The sequence below is a fragment of the Lissotriton helveticus genome, chromosome 1_1, assembly GCF_964261635.1.
Source record: "Lissotriton helveticus chromosome 1_1, aLisHel1.1, whole genome shotgun sequence".
NCBI classification, from domain to species: domain Eukaryota; kingdom Metazoa; phylum Chordata; class Amphibia; order Caudata; family Salamandridae; genus Lissotriton; species Lissotriton helveticus.
Genome location: NC_136057.1, coordinates 389,000,145 through 389,017,588, shown reverse-complemented (window position 1 = coordinate 389,017,588; position 17,444 = coordinate 389,000,145). Strand labels below are relative to the sequence as shown.

The following is a 17,444-nucleotide window of genomic DNA, read 5'->3' as shown; positions in this document are numbered from 1 at the left end:
CCGGGGCCGAGCGGTGGCGTCAGGCAACCATCTGATCCACAGGAGCCCCTGCGGTGGGCCTGGACCAGGTGCCCAAAAGGATGTCCGTGAGGGCTTCATTAAACGGCTGCAGGGGCTCAGAAGAGCTCGCTGCTGGCTGAAGCACCTCTGTCAGGAGGTTAATCCTGACTGCCACAGTAGGTAGCTCGAGGTTTAGGGCCTTGGCCGCCCTACGCAACACAACTACGTAAGACGCTCCCTCCTCCGTAGCCACGGTAGGAGGAGACAACATGCAATGGTCTGGTGAGGTGTCCAGACCACTGGCATCCCCCAGTTCCTATCTCCAGTCCGGGTCGTATTCTAGCTGGGCTGTGAGAGGGTCCTCAGACCCCTCCCAGTCTTCCTCACCCTTCTCTGGCTGCCAAACAGGCCAGGGTGGAATACAGGCACAAAAGTACCCATCGGCGTCGGTCGACGCCGGTCTGGCTCCATATCCACATCGAGATGGAAGCCGGGGTCGACGCCGGCTGGAGATCCAGCTGGTGCCGGCTGTGAACGTGGTAGTGGAGGTGTTACGAGGTGGAGCCGAGGCCGGAGCCACCGGTGCCGCTGGCGTCGAAGGCCTAGGGCCCCAAGCAGAATCCGCGGGGCCCAAAGGCGCACCGGCGGAGCTGGGCTGCCCAAAGATGGCATTCATCGTTTCATAAAATTGACGAAGCTGAGCAGGGGTCGCTCCCAGTCAGGAAGGGAAGGCCAGAGTCAATCCTGAAAGCTCCGCACGCGGAGTCGCAGGAGTGGCACCACCCGCACCCTTCGTCGCGTAAGCCGTAGGTCAAGGTGAAGTCGAAGAGCGATGATGCTTCTTCGACTTCTTCTTATGCTTCGACTTACCTGACCAGAGTGCGAAGACTTCGACAAGGAGTAATAATGGCTCCGCGATCGGTCCCGTGACCTCCCACGCAACCGGGACCGCGAACGACAAAGAGCCGACTGCCGGGCCTCGAGGAGCTTTTGGGACCGCTCCCGCAAAGACTTTGGGGCCATGGTCCGGCAGTTGGAGCACGACTTGGGGTCATGGTCGCGCTCCAGGCAGTAGAGGCACACACTGTGCGGAACCATTACCAACATCAGTCGAGAACAGGAACCGCAGGCCTTGAAACCGGGCGTCCCTTGCGCACTAGGAGTCGATGTAAAACTAAAATAAAAGTCAACAAAAAGTTGCAAAAAGCTAGTCAAAAATGACTGGGTGTACTGCTCTCTTCGGATCTGCGCTTGCTGGCACGGAAAAAGAAAGAGCTGATGTCACCGCGCGAGGGCTGCGTCTTAGGAACTTCCGCCATGTCATCCCGGCGACCGCGATGCCGACAAGGGACGCAGAGTTAATCAACGCCACCTGCCAACATGCAGGGGTACTGCTGACGAATTTTTTTCCAGATCCAGTCTGACGTCTAAGGTAAGGAATCTATAACTAATTGTTTCTTTCAGATTCCCCCTTCAATACATCTCAACTAATATTTAGCCTTGTGAGTCGGCAACCAATGTGTCCATTTTTTATTTCATCACAAGTTTGGGTGAGATGCCATTAATATCTAACCTATAACACTAATTTGAACTAGAACTCAACAGTGTACTGTGCACAGAACAATGACCCCTACCTAGTATCAGTTGGCGCTGGTGCATACTGGTATTTCTGCTAGCTTTAGAAAAAGCATTTTAATTGCTTATTACTAGTATGGTCCTCCCTGACAAATCTGCGTGGAAATTTACAAAAACAATATGGCAGTTTTCAGGTTTTTAATGGTTTATTTGGAAGGTTTCCATAAATTAATGACAGTAATCAAATAAGTAAGCAACATACACTCAATTTCCTAGGTACACATAAAACATATTTCAAAAATTGCTTTACAACTGCGCAATACTGCAGACCTACTGGGATGGGATAGTGAAGGAACTACAGGAAGTTACTTGGGTTCAGACGGAGACATTGGTCAAGGACTGCTTGCTGGGAGTACTACCACCCCCAAAAAAGGAGACGCAGATGAACCTTGAATTTGCCATGCTGGGGCAGGTGCTGACCAAGTGCCATGTCGCAATCCATTGGACACGCCCTTACTACCCCACATTAGACAAATTGAGGGTGAACCTTCGCGAATGAATTGTAGTGGCGGAGAGACGGCTTAAACTGGTTTGCACTAACGAAAATGCTGAGAGGGATTTGGAGCTATGGGATGATATGTGAGATGGTCTGTTGCATGAGGGACCGCAGCACCGTACCCTCTGGGCACTCATGGTAGCGGGATTGGCAGTCTCCGAGGTGGCCAAGCAGGCTGATTCTTTGGGTTCATGAGTGACAGAGATGAGTTTGAGTATGATCGGTATGGTTGATGTGTAAATGTGTGTGTGAATGCATGTGCAAAGGAATAGGTGTGTGTGGTGCACGTGTGCTCATGAGCAGAGAATGGATGACAGTATGAGTGCTATGATGTCAATTGCCACCCACTGTGACCACGGTGGGGCAAGACGGCTCTTTTGGAGCTGGGCTCAACATATTCCAGGGCCATCTGCCTGCTGGCCCTTATACAGCCCACTCCCCCCCTTTACCCCCTTGTGTGGGGGATGACCCGACTCCCCGGATCCCCCAAGATCTCTGTCCCTCCTCCCCTCTTTCTCACAGAAAGCTGTTGAGGGGGAGATGACATTGCGTTGGTTAGCTGTTGCCTCTATTGTTAGTTGTTGATAGTTATTGAAAATCTTGTTTCCCCTGTCTCTTTTCTTTTTTTCCTTTTCTATGTGGTTAATGAATCATATTTTCCCACCACACCTACGAACCCATTTATTGTAGCTCTAATGTTCATGGTTGGGGATACCTCGAGGCTACCAGTTGCAACGGGTTCATGGTCTCCAATGTTGGATTGCTACAATATATGATCCCACTTCATAACTGGCAATACCGGACTATACTATTGCAATATTGTGCAACCGGCATAAATGTTGTCCTTTTACAATGCTGTGAGATTGTTAAATAAACAAGCTTTAAATATAAACGCATCACACAATGTAAAATAAAACACACTGATTGTCTATGGCTAACATATGCTTGTAAAGCGGATAAATACAATGAAAACGAAACATAAAGCAAGCTGTAAGCATTACCTATAACTAAGGAAAAGACGCCTGTAATTAGGGAACAAGTAACGTGCAAACTACTGTTGTATTAGAATTCATTACCATTGAAGTTAATATACCATTAGAAGAAAAAGATTTATAATGAGGTTTAGCTCTCTCAAAACACACGTTTAAACTCTGTCCTGCAAGCAGAGGCTATATCCTAAGAAATAGATACCCTCTTCTCCAACACACTAGGCCGCAAACTACTTTTTATTGAAAGTCAAATCTCTCCCACCCTAATCATAATGAACTGGCTCTACTTTGAGGTGTGAAGTATCCATAGACTAGCCTAGATTACCCATTAGGCTCTTCTTCAGATTTATAATCCTACCTAGTGAAACAAGCATTTGCAATGCAATAGGTCTCGCATTTGCGAGAGTTTGAGCTATTTTTATTGTAAATGACATTGCCTTTTATTTATGTTTTGGTTTTTGAAACATAAATAAAAGCCATTGTCATTTACAATGCCAATGGGTCAAACTTGCGTAAATACAAGACCTATTGCATTGCAAATGCTTGTTGTCACCGAAAATCAGTTTCTACAGCGCATACTGGCTCCCGCGAAGATGTTAGAAGCTCATTTAAATAAACATCTTGCTGCCTTTGTGGAGAGTTCGGGCTGTTTGGATCTTTCCCAGCATGGTTTCAGGAGGGAACACAGCACCGAGTCTGCCCTCACCATAGTGCTTGATAATATCCGCACGCGTGTGGATGGGGGACAGACCTCCCTCCTGATCCTTTTAGACCTCACGGCTGCCTTCGATACCCTTTCTCCCTCGGTTTTAACATCTCGCCTGAGGGAGATTGAGGTTCAGGGGGCGGCCCTGGGGCTCCTAACCTCTTTCCTCGATCACAGAGAGCAAAGGGTGATGCGGCATTAAGCCTGACCCTTTTTAACATTTATGTGACCCCCCTTGCCATACTAATTCGATCTTTTGGGATGGAGGTAGTTTCCTATGCGGATGACACGCAGATCCTCGTCTCTCTCTCCCAGTCAGTTACGTCGACTGCCTCCAATTTTAGATCTTGTATGAAGGCAGTCGGCCAATGGATGATTCACAACTCATTGAAACTTAATGGGGAGAAGACTGAGGTGATGGTGTTTGGAGGAAAGGAGGAGATATGGTCAGCTGAGTGGTGGCCAGACTCATTGGGAGTCTGTCCTGATCCTACCTCCTCAGCCAAAAATCTTGGGGTTATGATTGATCCCATCCTCAGTATGTGCCAACAGGTTAACAAAACGGTATCAACCTGTTGGGGTATCATCCGCATACTAAGGAAAATTAGGCACTACCTTTCACAGCAGGCAAGGAAACAACTTGCTGTTGCTCTCCTTAGCTCCCGTCTGGACTACTGCAATGCGCTGTATGCGGGACTGAATAAAAGTCTGCTGCAGCGCTTGCAGGTGGTCCAGAACGCAGCGGCCAGATTTGTCCTGGATCTACCCCGGTGTGCCTCGGCTACCTCTGCCAGGAAGCAGCTTCACTGGCTTCCTGTTGAGGACCGTATACTTTTTAAGACCTTGTGTATGGTCTATAAGGCCTTAGCAAAAAGCAGCCCTACTGGAATTGGATCCATCTTGTCTCGTTATAGTCCAGGTAGGAATCTTCGTTCTTCCAACCGACTGCTTCTCTCAGTTCCACGCATCCGGAAAACTAGATAGGGTGGTAAAGCCTTTTCCAATCTGGCCCCAAAGTGGTGGAATGCCCTCCCATTGGAATTAAGGTCCCTTCCCACTTTACAATCATTTAGAACTGCCCTGAAAACTCGTCTTTTTGTGCAGGCTTACCTGTAGTTGTGTTCTGCCTTTTTGATCCTCTTGGTTAGGCGCCTTGACACCTTCGGGTTTAGTCGCGCAATATAAATTGCAAAATAAATAAATAAATAAATAACATTACTCACAAAAATAAATAAGTACAGGTAAAGCACAAGATGGCTTCGTGTTACCAAAAGCACAATGCTCCAGCACTGGAATTATAATCAACATAGTGGCAGAACATAAATCCCAATGGCAGGAGTCAGGAGGCCTCACAAGAAACATATTAACCTGTAATAATGTGCTAGAATCTGTTGGAGGAATATGGTTAAAGACCAGTGTGCACACTGATGAGAGGCATGTGAGTCTAGGACAGTGTCTCCTATGAATGACCAGTACGGACCCTGAGTAACAGTCTCTTAATCATGCAGTTTTGCCATCTGCACTAGTCCTGTTATCATCAGCACTATTCTTATTGTTGTCATTGGCACTAGTCTTGTTGTCATCAGCACTAGTCTTGTTGTCATCGGCATTAGTCTCATTGTCATCGGCACTAGTCTCATTGTTATCATAAGCGCTATTTTCGTTGTCATTAGTGTTGTCATCAGCACTAGCCTCATTGTTGTCATCAGCGCCATTCTCACTGTTCTCATCAGCACTAGTCCCACTGTTATCATCAGAGCTATAGTCATTGTTATCATCAGTGCTATTCTCATTGTTGTCATGAGCACTAGTCCCATTGTTACCATCAGAGCTATTTTCATTGTTATCATCACTACTAGTCACGTTGTTATCAGGGATATTCTCATTGTTGTCAAGGGCACTAGTCCCATGGTTATCAGTGCTATTCTCATTGCTGTCATGAGCAATAGTCCCATTGTTATCATCAGTTCTATTCTCTTTGTTGGCATCGGCACTAGTCCCATTTTTATCATCAGTGCTATTCTCATTGTTGGCATCGGCACTAGTCCCATTGTTATCATCAGTGCTATTCTCATTGTTGGCATCGGCACTAGTCCCATTGTTATCATCAGTGCTATTCTCATTGTTATCATCAGTTCTATTCTCTTTGTTGGCATCGGCACTAGTCCCATTTTTATCATCAGTGCTATTCTCATTGTTGGCATCGGCACTAGTCCCATTGTTATCATCAGTGCTATTCTCATTGTTGGCATCGGCACTAGTCCCTTTGTTATCATCAGTGCTATTCTCATTGCTGGCATCAGCACTAGTCCCATTGGTATCATCAGCGTCATTCTCATTGTTGTCATGGGCACTAGTCCCATGGTTATCAGTGCTATTTTCATTGTTGTCATGAGCAATAGTCCAATTGTTATCATCAGTGCTATTCTCATTGTTGTCATGGGCACTAGTCCCATTGGTCTCATCAGTGCTATTTTCATTGTTGGCATCGGCACTAGTCCCATGGTTATCAGTGCTATTCTCATTGCTGTCATTAGCAATAGTTCCATTGTTATCATCATTGCTATTCTCATTGTTGGCATCGGCACTAGACCCATTGTTATCATCAGTGCTATTCTCATTGTTGGCATCGGCACTAGTCCCATTGGTATGATCAGCACTATTCTCATTGTTGAGATGGGCACGAGTCCCATTGTTATCATCAGTGCTATTCTCATTGTTGTCATAGGCACTACGCCCATTGGTATCATCAGTGATATTCTCATAGTTGTCATGAGCACTAGTCCCATTGGTCTCATCAGTGCTATTTTCATTGTTGGCATCGGCACTAGTCCCATGGTTATCAGTGCTATTCTCATTGCTGCAATGAGCAATAGTCCCATTGTTATCATCAGTGCTATTCTCATTGTTGGCATCGGCACTAGTCCCATTGTTATTATCAGTGCTATTCTCATTGTCGGCATCGGCACTAGTCCCATTGTTATCATCAGTGCTATTCTCATTGTTGGCATCGGCACTAGTCCCATTGTTATTAACAGTGCTATTCTCATTGTTGGCATCGGCACTAGTCCCATTGTTATCATCAGTGCTATTCTCATTGTTGGCATCGGCAATAGTTCCATTGTTAACATCAGTGCTATTCTCTATGTTGGCATCGGCACTAGTCCCATTGTTATCATCAGTGCTATTCTCATTGTTGGCATTGGCACTAGTCCCATTGTTATCATCAGTGCTATCCTCATTGTTGTCAGGAGCACTAGTCCTATTGGTATCATCAGCACTATTCTCGTTGTCATGGGCACTAGTCCCTTGGTTATCAGTGCTATGCTCCTTGTTGTCATGGGCACTAGTCCCATTGGTATCATCAGTGCTATTCTCATTGTTGGCATCGGCACTAGTTCCATTGGTATCATCAGTGCTATTTTCATTGTTGGCATCGGCACTAGTCCCATTGTTATCATCAGTGCTATTCTCATTGCTGTCATGCGCAATTGTTGGCATCGGCACTCGTCCCATTGTTATCATCGGTGCTATTCTCATTGTTGGCATCGGCACTAGTCCCATTGGTATCATCAGCGCTATTCTCATTGTTGGCATCGGAACTAGTCCCATTGGTATCATCAGCGCTATTCTCATTGTTGGCATCGGAACTAGTCCCATTGGTATCATCAGCGCTATTCTCATTGTTGTCATGGGCACTAGTCCTATTGTTATCAGTGCTATTCTCATTGCTGGCATCGGCACTAGTCCTATTGTTAAGATCAGTGCTATTCTCATTGTTGTCATCAGCACTAGTTCCATTGTTATCATCAGTGCTATTCTCATTGTTGTCAAGAGCACAAGTCTCATTGGTATCAGCAGTGCTATTCTCATTGTTGGCATCGGCACTAGTCCCACTGGTATCATCAGTGCTATTCTCATTGTTCGCATCAGCACTAGTCCCATTGTTATCATCAGTGCTATTCTCATTGTTGGCATCGTCAATAGTTCCATTGTTATCATCAGTGCTATTCTCTATGATGGCATCGGCACTAGTCCCATTGTTATCATCAGTGTTATTCTCATTGTTGGCATTGGCACTAGGCCCATTGTTATCATCAGTGCTATCCTCATTGTTGTCAGGAGCACTAGTCCTATTGGTATCATCAGCACTATTCTCATTGTTGTCATGGGCACTAGTTCTATTGGTATCATCAGTGCTATTCTCATTGTTGTCATGGGCACTAGTCCCATTGGTATCGTCAGCGCTATTCTGATTGTTGTCATGGGCACTGGTCCCATGGTTATCATCAGTGCTATTCTCATTGTTGGCATCGGCACTAGTCCCATTGTTATCATCAGTGCTGTTCGCATTGTTGACATCGGCAATAGTCCCATAGTTATCATCAGTGCTATTCTCATTGCTGGCATGCGCAATAGTTGGCATCGGCACTAGTCCCATTGGTATCATTAGCGCTATTCCCATTGTTGTCATGGGCACTAGTCCCATTGGTATCGTCAGCGCTATTCTCATTGTTGTCATGGGCACTGGTCCCATGGTTATCATCAGTGCTATTCTCATTGTTGGCATCGGCACTAGTCCCATTGCTATCATCAGTGCTGTTCGCATTGTTGACATCGGCACTAGTCCCATTGTTATCATCAGTGCTATTCTCATTGCTGGCATGCGCAATAGTTGGCATCGGCAATAGTCCCATTGGTATCATCAGCGCTATTCTCATTGTTGTCATGGGCACTAGTCCTATTGTTATCATCAGTGCTATTCTCATTGTTGTCATGGGCACTACGCCCATTGGTATCATCAATGATATTCTCATTGTTGTCATGGGCACTAGTCCCATTGGTCTCATCAGTGCTATTTTCATTGTTGGCATCGGCACTAGGCCCACGGTTATTAGTGCTATTCTCATTGCTGTCATTAGCAATAGTTCCATTGTTATCATCATTGCTATTCTCATTGTTGGCATCGGCACTAGACCCATTGTTATCATCAGTGCTATTCTCATTGTTGGCATCGGCACTAGTCCCATTGTTATCATCAGTGCTATTCTCATTGCTGTCATGCGCAATAGTTGGCATCGGCACTAGTCCCATTGGTATCATCAGCGCTATTCTCATTGTTGGCATCGGCACTAGTCCCATTAGTATCATCAGTGCTATTCTCATTGTTGGCATCGGCGCTAGTCTCATTGTTATCATCAGCGCTATTCTCATTGTTGGCATCGGCACCAGTCCAATTGTTATCATCAGTGCTATTCTCATTGTTGTCAGGAGCACTAGTCTCATTGGTATCATCGGCGCTATTTTAACTTGTCATCAGCACTAGTCCCAATGCTGTCATCAAGGCTACTCCCATTCACTTAGAACAGGTCTTGAAAACACTGAAATGTGGTGCCTGTTGCGGTTGCTGTTGTCTTCCTGCAGATTTTGAAAAGCCCTTGCTGTTGACTTTACTTAAAGAGCAGATCTGCCTTCCGAAGAATCAGACACAGTCTGGGTATCTGCTACAGGTGATTCTGGAAGGAAACCAGGCGCTGACCAAAGCAACCTCCATGGGTGACAATGTATATGCTACGAATGTTGTCTGCTGTGAAGTTTAAGGATTTCACCATGGGTGACAATGTATATGCTATGAATGTTATCAGCTGTGAAGTTTAAGGATTTCACCGTCTGCCAGCCACATATAAATAGGTAGAATTTGTTTTATAAACATTGCTATCCTGGGAGGTGTGAAAGGGGCGCCGAACAAAACACGACTTCTTTAATTTAGTTGCTTCCCTGAGAAATGGATCCAAAAAAAAAAAAAAGAACAAGCCCGCGAGTGGTGCGTGCGCACGCACCACTGCGAGCCATGTGTTTCAATTATCGCACCAGTGTCTGAGCACGATAATTGGAACAACATGACGGCCGGTGCGCGTAATAGACACCAATAGGCCATGGGCGGAGCAATGAGCACGCTTTCAGCCTATTGCGTGCTCTCTTGGTAAAAAAACATGCACGCAAAGCCCAATAGCGTGCCACAAAAGGAAAAGCACATGCTCTTGCGTGTGCCATTCCTAGGTCAGCTTCTGAAACCCCATTTTTACCTACTAAATGTCTCGCGCTGCAGCACACTGCAACGCTAGGCACGAGACCTAAAACTAAATGACCATCTCTGGCAGCCAGTGACTACTTTGGAGCTGTGACTCCCTCATTCTAGAATTTCCTTCTTTAAAAAACAAGACAAATCAAATAAACTAAAGCAATCCTTCTCAAAGAGTGGGTCCAGGGTTTGGTGCTCCTGCCTCCAGATATAAGGATATTATTTAGAAGTAACATTTCAAAAGAATCAAAATATCTGTTTCAACGCCACCTCACACTCCGAAGGATATGTTTTAAGGGCCAAATGCTCAATTCTGGAAAGAATGCATGCTATAATTGAGACTGAGAGGGTACGTCTCCTGCACAGGAAAGGGGCATGCAGCCCTGTCCTGAGTGACACAGCTGCATTTTGGAAACTGGCATCCTGCCTTTTTAGTCCCAATTGATATGCTAATTTAGCATGTACTCTAAGACCAGGCCATGGTGTATCCAAGGTCCAGAACCTGTTCTTTACCCTCGAGGGGCACACCAAGCTTGTTCTCTATATTGACATATGATTACTGTCCTGGCTCTTGTTGTTGACTTTAAGCGGTGGCATAGCACATGGATCTCTGTGGTTTAATGCTACTGAACAGATCTTTTTCCTGCTTCAGAAGAGGTGCGACAACAGGCCATCCACATGTAAAGTTCCACTTAGATGTGCCACACAGACTCTTGTGCTGACATTCCATGCACACTTGGGATGTATGGTTGGTAGTAAGACTCCATGCTTAGGTGAGAGTATGATTTCAGGGAGCAACAGGATGCATTTTGGATAGCCCCTGGTTTGATATTGCACAGAATGGAAAATCGAATACAGCTCCCCCAGATAATAGGATGTGAACTGTCTGTTTTCCTGGAGGTGAAGGGAGAAGCCCCAGACAGTAAAATGTGGAAGAATGGAGGCAGGACTACCCTATAAGGGCCCTTTTTCAGGGGATTGCTGATTAGTCTGCTGAGGCGGCCATTTGGTTGATGGTACAGGAGTGGGGGTACGCCAGCAGATTATGTTGTTGAAGGATTTTCCAGGTAGGGACTACCCTTTTGTCTTTACCCGATTGCTACTTCAGGAAGGCTGATGATAGTCTGATGCAAAGTCTTCACACTTCATTGCGCCCATGTTTTGGATACTCCTGGCTGGAGCCAGCATCATCAATACCCGCTGTGACAGCCATCACCTTGCACAGAGGCTGTGTGTGTACTGCAGCAAAAAATGAAACGTGAAAACTAGCCACCCAAACCAATTTCTTGACTCTGAACAGAAGATCAACACAACATCCCTTGTGTGGAAAATTCATATGAAGGTGGGACAAACCCACTTCCAGTTGCAAGTTCTTCTTGACCAAGGAAAATAGTTCTCTGCAGAGTAATTAAACATCTGCGGACATCCGGAATAAGTGTCTGTTTGACAGTCAGAGTACTAGAAGTGAGGGGCCATTACTTGAAGTCTCTGCAGCGTGTTGAAGATCTGTGGGTCTGCCTAGTGCCTGCATTAGAGGAATGGGCGAGAAAAGGAGAGTGCCTGGTACTGCAGGAAAAAGACTGCTCAGGAGAAGAAGCCCATCTGTTTTCTCAGAGTGTGAAGCAATCAGAAGAGACAAACCATACTGGGAGAATAACCTGCGCCTTCCCAAGCTCCGAGTGGTTAGCTGGATTCCTTGTGTGGTTTATAGGGCAAATTGATAACCATGGGCAGCTTGCTGTCCAACATTAATGCAGCATGACCCAAAGGAGCTTTGTTGCTGTTTCAACATGCTGTGCAACCTGTGAGGACCTACAACACTGCAGTATCAGAGTACTTTTAAAGACCTGGAGGCTGCAACTGCCGAAGTCGAGAGACTGCTGCCAAGGTCTGCCATTATGCTCATTCCCGATACAGAAAAGGGGGTGGTGATGAACAGAGTGTCTGAATTAAGCAGACCACTCTTACCCAGTCCAAAGATCAGGGCTTGATCCATCACCGTTATTTATCTCACTGCCCCATCCCAGCTCAGAACCTGGCTATATGCAAATTAGTCTGTCCCTGGCCCAGTGCATCATGGGAACAGGGCAGACCAAACTACCAAGCCAATTCTTCACCAGAAAGGAGACAAGCTACCGGGGACCGGTTTCTGGCATTTCAGCCTCTTCGGCCCGGCTTGCTTGAATCCTGATGGAGCAGTGAGAAAGGGACTCATGTCTGAGTATACCCTGCCACACCTATAGTGGCCAAAAACGATACAGAAAAGGGGGTGGTGATGAACAGAGTGTCTGAATTAAGCAGACCACTCTTACCCAGTCCAAAGATCAGGGCTTGATCCATCACCGTTATTTATCTCACTGCCCCATCCCAGCTCAGAACCTGGCTATATGCAAATTAGTCTGTCCCTGGCCCAGTGCATCATGGGAACAGGGCAGACCAAACTACCAAGCCAATTCTTCACCAGAAAGGAGACAAGCTACCGGGGACCGGTTTCTGGCATTTCAGCCTCTTCGGCCCGGCTTGCTTGAATCCTGATGGAGCAGTGAGAAAGGGACTCATGTCTGAGTATACCCTGCCACACCTATAGTGGCCAAAAACGATACAGAAAAGGGGGTGGTGATGAACTTGTTGTAAATAATTTTGTCCACCCTAAGCGTGGAAGGGTATACTCAGATGTGAGTCCCTTGCTCATTGCACCATCAGGATTCAAGCAAGCCGGGCCGAAGACGCCTGAAATGGCAGAAACCGGTCCCCGGAAGCTTGTTTCCTTCCCAGTGTAAGAATTGGCTTTTGTAGTCTGGTCTGCCCTGTTCCCATGATGCACTGGGCCAGGGACAGACTAATTTGCATACAGCCAGGTTCTGAAACTGGGATGGTGCAATGAGCTAAAAAACGGTGTTGGATCTAGCCCTGATCTCTTGACTGGGTGAGAGTACTCTGCTTAAATCAGAGACTCTGTCCATCACCACCCCTTGTTGTAAATAATTATGCTCATTCCCAGCAGTAAGATTCAAGATGCAGGCCTGATGCCCACAATCATACATCTGCTTTTCAATGCAGTGTGAAGAGCGCATTACCAATTTTCAAGCCAAGCCAGGACAAGTAAAACTGAACTTGAAATTAAAGACTGAGAGACTGTATAAGCACACATTAGGGAGATAAACAATTGATAGTTGAAACTCTCTTGCTAAATCCCAAGCGACCCTATGGGTTGCTAAAAAAGTCTAAAAATGAGCTCACCCCTATGCCTGAATCTTGACTATGACCTTTCAATCACTGCCAAAACACTGTATATTATTGTTAGACCAGTGTAGAGTTTAAGAATTGCTGTAATTGGCTACCGCCCCATAAATATGTTTGAAGAAGCCTGTAACTGCCTGCCCCTTAAGGTGTTTTGCTTTTTATTTTGCTGTGATAATAAAGCCCTTTAATTTTTACCAATTATTGCGTTTGTTGTTTGACTGATTGATTTCAGTGTCTCTGCCCCACACAACCTCCCAGAGAAGCCTTTGACTGCTGACCATCGCTACCCTGAGAGTCAGGTGTACTTGGACCAGTTTACAAAACCAGAGCAGGATGGACCCCAAGACACTGGAGACAAATTACCACAACAATCATGGTTGCAGCCCCGCGGCCCCCTCCTGCTCTGTACCCTCCAAACAAGGTGTGACATACACCCACATGAAAATGGCTAAACATTATTCACCACAAACAGCTTCTAATGTTGAATCAGTGCAGTATACAGGATGAAACCTAGTCAACAAACACTACATAAGAGTTGAGCTCATTTTAATTTGACGCTGAGAGCAACCTACTATCCAAGCACCACTACTTCCAGTGAGGATTTCCTTAAGAATTATTTGGACCAGTCCTTGGGAGGTTTGTTGCATGGTTCATGTAAGGAGAAAGAAGTTAACCAAATCTGCCACGGTTTAATAAGAATATTGTCCCAATCCTAGGCCAGTGTGGAAGAAATGGCACACATGGGACCTAGGTGAGACCCTGCAGGTAACGTTTTGCAGATCAGCACAAATGGCTCAAAAGTGATGCGGGGTAACAGGTCTTAGCCTTAGTGGGGCGGATTTGATGAGAAAGTACAATGGACACATGAGGTTAACTTTGTTGTTCTATGTGGCCTTGCAATTTTCAATAAAGATAGGGACAAAAGCACATACAGATAAATTTGGTGGAAGAAAATTGTTAACTGAATAGGAAGTTTATAATGAAATCTAAGAGGTCAATCCCTGAGCATAAAAAAAAGCAGTAAAATTGGGTGGCCAGGTTGTATTAGGAACACATGCATTTGCGGCAAATATATTTATAAAGATAAACTGAAGTCTCCTGGGCGTACTCCAGATTCCGAAGTTGGGGGCTTGTATGCGACATAAGTTTACCCTAATGGGACTCGTACTGGCTAAACAATGCATTGCACACACTGAACTCATCCTATACTGCCCTGGCTGGATAAATGGAAGGCTGACCTGAGTGAGTGGGGTGTGACTGAGGATTGCGGTCTGTGCTCGGTTCGTACTGATGGGCAGTGCATAATCTGGGGGACATGTTGGAGCCTTGTGTCGGATGAAGGGATCGGATGAGGAGGCTGTGGTGTCTTCGTAGACGGGAGATATTTCTACCCCCACGTTGACACTGCAGGGTGACCCCTTGAATGCAAGACTAAGATGTTGTACAACTTATGGCTAAGTGGCGTACATGGGTAGGAGTGACCAGAGATTGCCAGATTGTGGGACAGGTGGGGATAGGTGTGGGTTGGTTCTCTGTGCGCCCCCTAGCTATCCCTGCAGAATAGATAAATAGTATACTTATTTTAGCAGATTGAGACGCTTCCAATCCCTACCCCACGCATGCATTCTGCTTTCTCACTGCGCAGGTGGGATGGTGAACTGCTCAGGAGCCAGGGGGCTTCACTCATGTCTATAATTGTTTCCTGCCCTCTGTTAAAGGATTTCTCGGGGAATACCGACCAACTGCCTGTCGCTGCCAAGTTTGTTGTTTTTATTATTATGTTTTTTCTGCACATAACTTACTCCTACGGGAGTTGTCCCGTGTATTATATATAGAGATGGATGCATTGCAGTGACACTTTGGAGCCGAGTACATGGGCAAACATTGAGGCTGCAGTAATATTTTGCACTAAGAACCTGAAATGTAAGATAAAGTGATTCTTTTTTCGTTGCTCCGTGACCCTGTGGGACAACATGTAATGTGATTCTGAATAAAAATGCGAGTTACAAAAATAAAGACAGAACTGAAATCAAACAAAATTTGTCTTCTGTTAATTTTGATAGAAACAAGTGTTTTGGGATTTTTTTAAAGTGATAAGAAAAAAATATTATGAGAATGGTTATTTTTATTATGAAATTATAAGAGACTTCACGCAACAGAAAGCAGCCCAAAAATGAATACTGTATTTTATAATATTCTTGTAACAACATTTTTATTAATGTATTTATTATGTGTGCTTTTATGGTCATTTCTAATATGATCGGATGATGATGATGATTACTATATTTCTCATTTACTCCAGTACTCCCTTTCATTCCTCCACGGCCGCAAACAATTCCCTCCATACATGTTATGTTATGTTATGTTATGTTATGCGTTTTTATTTGGCGCACAGATGCTCCAGCTAAGGAGCGTCCTGGCGCCCGACAAGGCAGCTGCACAACACACCTAAACCAATACATTTTGTATAGGACCTAGCTTGCTGGTATCCTGTTAGCCTGATACAAATGCTTCACTCTGGTATTTAAATTAGTCAATACTGATCTTGGAGAAGAGTAATTAAAGATTACCACACAATGTTTTAGTCACATTTATAAAAACACCAAATAAACCTCTGTGACATGACCTTAAACTGGAAAGAAAATGCCAGCTGGGGCGGTAGCTGTAGACTACTTTGCAGTTTTAATGGTGCACGATTTATTTTATCCTTAACTGGCACCACAATAGGGACCAGAATCTACAATGCCTGTGAACGAGCTACAAATAAACCAGATCTACTCACCATCCAAGGTGCAAAGGGCAAAGAGGCCGGACTTGCTAATCTCACCATTGGATCCTGCCGAGAAAACAAATCCTTGTTAAGAACCAACAGGCAGACTTAACGTAATAGAAAGCGTCACAGAGACATACATTTAACCACATTGCATACAAAAACATTTTTATAAAGGCATGTCACAAAAGTGGCTCCGGGTTATTACCGCATACTGACATTGGTGTTGTGTGGTTACATAGGCCCGGGTTCAAATACTTCCATTTTACATGAATAAGTTAAAAGTTGACATCTTTTCAAACGATTACTTTTAATACACATTGGCTTGCGCTGCCTCATGAGATGATGTACTCAGAAATGGTTTGCTTACAGTCATATTTCTTGGTAGGCATATTATCTTGCCTTAGAACAATCTCAACAAGGATTTATTACACTGTGGGAAATGTCGCTTGTTGTCCGTTCGGCGACAGCTCTGGGTGAATAGAATCGACAATGACAATAGGACCAAGACTAAGGCACAAAATGAATGGGTGAGGTTTATTATATAACCAACACTATGCAAATGTTTAGACAGAGGAGTATCTCGATGGAGTGTCAAAGGTCGCCCCATACCTGAATTCTGGGCGGGCTGGAATCTAACACCATCCTGAATAAGACTGAACTGTTCTACACCAAGTCTGGCTGCTAGATGACACGTGCCCGCAGGTAAATGGGGAGTTAGACCACTCCAAGGTAATCTGGCAGAACCTGCACACCCTATGTGTTAGACCTGACACCCTTGGCGTGGTTTTTCCCACATCTTTTTGCCTCTGACACATGTATTTTTGATGCTGTGCTGGATTTCGTTTTTGCTGGTTTAGATGTTTTGGACACTCTGCCACTGCTGATCAGTGCCAGAGTGTAAGTGCTCCCTCTGTAAATTGTCATATTGAGTGGGTATACCTGAGTGGCATATTTGTTTCACCATGAAGTCCCTAGTAAAGTGCACTGTGTGTGCCAGGGCTGGTGATGACAGATGCTACTGGTGGGCCTGCAGCGCAGATTGCGCCACCCACATGAGTAGCCCTAAAATGGTGTCTCAGGCCTGCCAGCGCAGGGCCTGTGTGCAGTCAGTGGACTGCCCTGTCCCCCTAGCCAGTGTCTCCACTGGCTGGGCCTAACCCTTCCCTGTCTGTGCACATCAGTCACCCCTATGGAAGGCTCAGGGTACCCCCCTGGGCAGGGTGCAGTGTAGGGGGCAGGTAGAACATGTACTAGTGCAGGTCACATGCTCTGGTAGTGGGCAGCAGCCATTTTGTGCGCTCACTGCTCCGCAACCCCCAGAACTGGTTTAGACAGGGCTCAGGGCCCACTTGCACAAAGACTTTAAAGGACTTCAAAGACTTTGAGGGGTATAAGGGAAGGACCCCTGACTACAGAAGATTAGATTCTAAGACTCCGCAATCAAGAAGGAACCTCTGCTGGAAGAAGGACTGCTGGAGAACTAAAGGAAGATTGCCTTGCTGTGTGCTCTAAGGGCTGAC

General features: G+C 45.5%; 1 protein-coding gene across 1 annotated transcript in view; it reads right to left on the bottom strand.

Annotated features, from left to right (window-relative positions):
• Positions 1-17,444, bottom strand: part of ITFG2 (integrin alpha FG-GAP repeat containing 2) — a 706,948-nt gene that overhangs the window by 381,756 nt on the left and 307,748 nt on the right. The window contains exon 8 of the mRNA XM_078673726.1: positions 15,934-15,987. Within this exon, the coding sequence (XP_078529852.1) occupies positions 15,934-15,987 (54 nt within the window). The remainder of the gene's footprint in view (positions 1-15,933; positions 15,988-17,444) is intronic.